The sequence below is a fragment of the Camelina sativa genome, chromosome 11, assembly GCF_000633955.1.
Source record: "Camelina sativa cultivar DH55 chromosome 11, Cs, whole genome shotgun sequence".
NCBI classification, from domain to species: domain Eukaryota; kingdom Viridiplantae; phylum Streptophyta; class Magnoliopsida; order Brassicales; family Brassicaceae; genus Camelina; species Camelina sativa.
The window spans coordinates 32,150,963-32,156,264 of record NC_025695.1 but is presented as its reverse complement, the minus strand read 5'-3'; the positions used below and the strand labels follow the sequence as shown (position 1 = coordinate 32,156,264).

At 38.4% G+C, this 5,302-nt stretch overlaps 1 protein-coding gene across 1 annotated transcript in view; it reads right to left on the bottom strand.

Annotated features, from left to right (window-relative positions):
• The window catches only part of LOC104728564 (uncharacterized protein PHLOEM PROTEIN 2-LIKE A4-like), a 5,551-nt gene continuing 4,865 nt past the window's right edge, over positions 4,617 to 5,302 (bottom strand). Inside the window, exon 2 of the mRNA XM_010447522.1 lies at positions 4,617 to 5,001. Coding sequence (XP_010445824.1) covers positions 4,617 to 5,001 — 385 coding nt within the window. The remainder of the gene's footprint in view (positions 5,002 to 5,302) is intronic.

The following is a 5,302-nucleotide window of genomic DNA, read 5'->3' as shown; positions in this document are numbered from 1 at the left end:
TCAGGATATTGAGTCTGGAAAATTACTTGGAGAAGGTGGTACCAAAGATGACCTTTACATTCTTGATGACACCTCACCAAGTGCCTCTAAATCTACCTTTGCTAGTTGTTTAAATGTTTCCTTCAATGCTATGTGGCATGCTCAGTGTTCTAAAATGCGGCTTACGCGGGTGCATAGGCGGCGGTTATACGCTATACGGTGACCGAGCGTCTCGAATTTTAGCTATGCGGTAATTTAGGCGGTTTTAAATAATTTGGACGCCTAATAGCGTTTAGGCGGATATTATGCGGTCTACGCGGATGCCTGTACGAATTCTAGGCGCCATGTTGACTAAAATGGTAAAAAAATACTGCAATTAAATATTGTTTAGAATAACATTTTTGTTTCAAATAAATATTATAATTAGTCTCTAAAGTCTAAACTTATGATATTTAATTTGGTTCCAAAGTAAGTATAAACTTATATTTTGTCAATTTTACAAGTTTTTGAATGGATTATGTTATTTTTTTGGTTTAAAATGTGAGAATTATTATAGATTTTAAACTATTTTGATAGATAAGAGTTTATTGAATATAATATTTGATACCATATTTTTGTTTTATGTTTTTCTAAAATTAAAGTGTATAAGTTTTCATCCTAAATATATATGTAAATATTATTTTTATATAAATATATATTCATATATCTAAAATATATAATCCGCCTAGATTCCGCTTAGGCACCCGCATATACGGCTAGGCGCTAGGCATTTGTCCACCGCGTAGCAAGCATATAACGCGTTTTAGAACATTGGGCATGCTAGATTAGGCCATCCTCACTCTCGAGCACTTGAGTTGATGATCCCTAATGTTTTGTTTGATCACTCTAGATATGAAGCTTGTATTCTTGGTAAACATTGTAAAACTGTTTTTCCTAAGTCTACTACTATCTATGAAAAATACTTTGATCTAGTTCATTCAGATGTGTGGACATCACCATGCATATCTAGGGACAATAACAAGTACTTTGTGACTTTTATTGATGAGAAATCCAAATTTAATGCTAAGATCAAAGTGTTTAGAACAGATAACGGGGGCAAATATACAAGTACTCGATTCAAAGAACATCTATCCAAACACGACATCATGCACCAAACAAGTTGTCCGTACACTCCGCAACAAAATGGAGTTGCAGAGAGGAAGAACAAGCACTTGATGGAGGTTGCACGCTCAATGATGTTTCACGCTAATGTTCCTAAACGATACTGGGGAGATGCAGTGATGACAGCGTGCTACCTCATCAACAGAATCCCAACAAAAGTGTTACGCGATGTGTCACCGTTTGAGGTACTGAACATGATAAAACCATCCATTGATCACCTTAAAGTATTTGGTTGTGTGTGTTTTGTGTTCATACCAGGAGAGCTTCAAAACAAGTAGGATGCCAAGAGCACCAAGTGCATGTTCCTCGGCTACTCAACCACACAAAAGGGATACAAATGCTTTGATCCCACCAACAGCCGTACATTTGTATCACGCGATGTCAAATTTCTGGAAAGCCAAGGTTACTTTGATAAGAGGGACTAGAGCGACTTGGAAAACTTGGCAACACCAACTGATAGATCGGCTAGTCTCAAGTTCCTTCTTGATCATCTTGGTGCTCCATCAAGAATTGAAACATCATTGCCGATACAAGGAGACACGGCTTCTGAAAACTTAGAGGAAACCTCGACTGAGAATCCGGAGCCTCCAAAGAATCCACTGCAGCTCTGCTCGACTTAACGGTCAGTGAGTCCAAGGGGGAGAATACAAATCCACCAGGAGAAGTAGAAGAGGTGGAGACAACTCACCAACCATAAAGGCGTAGTGCTCGTACGAGACCTCCTCTGTCTACTTGGAGAGATAAAATATTTTTACTATAAAAATCAAGCCGTTGCTCATCCGATCCAAGCAGTATGTTCACTTGCACGACTACCAGCTGACCATCAAGCATTTCTTAACAAAATCGAGGAACATAACATCCCAAACACATATGAGGAAGCTAAAGAAAGCAAAGAATGGTTAAATGCGGTGGACGATGAAGTGGGAGCCATGAAACGCAACCATACATGGGATGAAGCTGATCTTCCACCGGGAAAAAGGACGGTAAGCTCTAAATGGGTTTTCACAATCAAATATCTGAGCAATGGAGACATTGAAAGATATAAGGCTCGACTGGTGGCACATGGCTTCACACAAACATATGGGGAAGACTACAAGGACACATTTGCACCATTAGCCAAAATCCATACGGTAAGAGTTGTGTTATCTCTTGCTACTAACCTATCTTGGGAGTTATGGCAGATGGATGTCAAAAACGCCTTCTTACAAGGAGAACTAGAAGAAGCTCCACCAGGTTTTGAAGACACTATTGCTCCTGGAAAGGTGCTACGCCTAAGAAAAGCTATATATGGTCTAAAACAATCCCCAAGAGCTTGGTACCACAAGCTAAGCACTACACTCCTAAATCATGGATTTAAGAAGTCTCACATGGATAATACCCTTTTTACTCTTCAAAGCGTCGAAGGTATTGTTGTTGTTCTCATTTATGTTGATGATTTAATCATCTCTGGAGACAACAAAGAAGGTATTAAAGAGGTTAAGAATCATCTTAAGTCCGTTTTCGATATAAAAGATCTTGGAGAACTTAAATATTTTCTTGGGATTGAAGTATGTCGCTCTCCGGAGGGCCTATTCCTATCACAAAAAAATAAACTCTTGACTTGTTATGTGAGACAGGAAAGCTAGGAGCTAAGCCAGTAGACACACCACTTCCTGATGGATACCAAGTTGAGCGAAAGGGGCAGAGGAAAGATCCACCATATGAAGATCTCTCTCACTACCGGCGACTTGTAGGTAAGCTAATATATTTGACTCTGACTAGGCCTGATCTTTGCTATGCTGTGAACCAGGTGAGTCAATATATGAAAGCTCCTACAACGTATCATTGGAGTATTTTGGAGAGAATCCTTCACTATCTTAAAGGAAGCCCTGGACAAGGTATTTGGATGGGAAAGAACGCCAAAACCGAACTTGTGAGCTTTTGCGATGCTGATTGGGGTGGTGATAAGACGAATAGAAGATCTATAACAGGCTACTACACTTTCATAGGAGGTAATCTAGTCACGTGGAAGACAAAGAAGCAAAAGGTGGTCTCGATGTCAAGTGCATAATCAGAATATCGAGCAATGAGGAAGCTTAAAACCGAGCTCACATGGCTAAAGGCACTACTCGAAGATTTAGGCATCAAGACTTCCACTCCTATTACTATGCATTGTGACAATCAAGCAGCTATCCACATCGCAACCAACTCTGTGTTTCATGAGAGAACCAAACACATCGAGTTAGACTGCCACAAAGTTCGAGAGAAGATTGAGGAAGGAGTCACTCTTCCCTGCTACACTCCAAGTGAAGATCAATTAGCCAATATCTTTACTAAGGCTGCAAGTCACAAGGTTTGCTCACATATCTATGGCAAACTTGGACTTGTGGACCTTATTCGTCCCTGATCACAAATCCTCTTTGTCCGTGATGATCACACTCTTTTTCCCTTGATATAGTTTTGTCCAACTAGGTTTTCTATATCGAGGTTTTTAACGAGGTGGTATATCACAGAGCTCCAAGTTTAGCCATTACCTCGACTAAACTTGAGGGGGAGTATTGATCAAGGATATGAGATCAGTAACAAGTAATCGAGTATCCGTACGATTGTCCGTACGACTGTCCGTACAAGTCACTAATGGGCTATGGACCGTATGGGAGAATGGTGAAAACAGAGGCCCTATGAATATCAAGACATATTGGAAAAAAAGGATCCAGAAGATGGAAATTGCAGACTGTCACAGAGATAAGTCACATGTTGTCTAGATGAGCGAGATAGGCGAGTCAAACAAGGCACAAGTCGCTTTCAGTTAGGATGCTCTGTAACAATTCCATGTTAGGTGCTTTTCATTCTTAATGCCCATGTAACGGCTATATGGTGCAGTAGTAGCTATATATGTCTTGTAACCCACAACTGATTTTTACTAATCTAAGAAACCTATTCTTTCACTACTCTCTTTGCTCAATTCTATTTCCGCAATTCTAACACCGATGCACTGTTACAAAGAATAGAGCCACCGGCACATCAACAATTCATCAACTCTATCTTCCTAAGCGACACATATGTCACTCATTATCCAACAAAGAATGCATGACTAATACAATCCTTTCCCCTCTGTATATATAGGCTAGCTATACAATAATAGTTCTGTTTGCGCACATTGGATTATATGTTCGATCGTGTTTATGTCATTGTAAATTTTTAACTGTAGAACGAAGAAACTGGTGCACAAAAACACAAATTTTATTAATGACATTTTATTTTTCATTTCTATTTTTGATATGTCCATACTACAGATATAGCAGAATCACTTTTCACAAAAGTGAAGACATAAATATGTAAAAGTAAAAAAAAAATAATGGATATTCGAAATGGTAAAAGTAAAAAAAAATGTAAAAAATATTGATCAATACAGTATTGATAAACAATATAAACCTGTAAAAATACTCACGTTCCATATAACCAGCAAGCAATCAAATTAATGCATACAAAATGCATTAAAGTTGGTGTTTAAAACGAATTACAACGCCTTTGACCATAAGCCCTGACCTCCACATATTGGCTTCGTGTTCATACAGTGAGAAGCTGATCTCTCCTACGCTCTCCTTAGACATAATGAACTCACCGGCCGAAATATCTAACCATTGCTTCCCAATGTGTTCCACAAAGCTCACACTCTGCTCTTGAGGTATCTCGCTACCACTAGGCACGACCAACTTCAGCTTAACCGGGGCCCAGTCCCATCCATAAGCTTCATCTTCTAGCTTAACCACGAATATCACCTCGTACGTTATTCCTAGAGACAGGTCTTTTGTGTCGAACTTTCCTGACACGTCTAACCAGCAAACTTGATCCAACAGCGCGGCTTCAACGACTTCCTCGCTGCAAAAAATAAAAAAATAAAAAAAAATAAAAATACCCGTTTATATATTAGAAGAATGGTCTATATAATATATATTATGGACATATCAAAAATATAATTGGAAAATAACATATCATTAATAAAATTAGTTTTTATGTGCACCAATGTTCTTCATCTATGGTTAAAATTTACTATTAAATAAACAAAATAAGACATATAATCCAATGTGCATAATCATAAACTTTAGATCAATGCTTTGTTCATATGCATCACTTGCACTGAGTTATGAGTTGCACATATAAAAAATAACTCTCATGACTA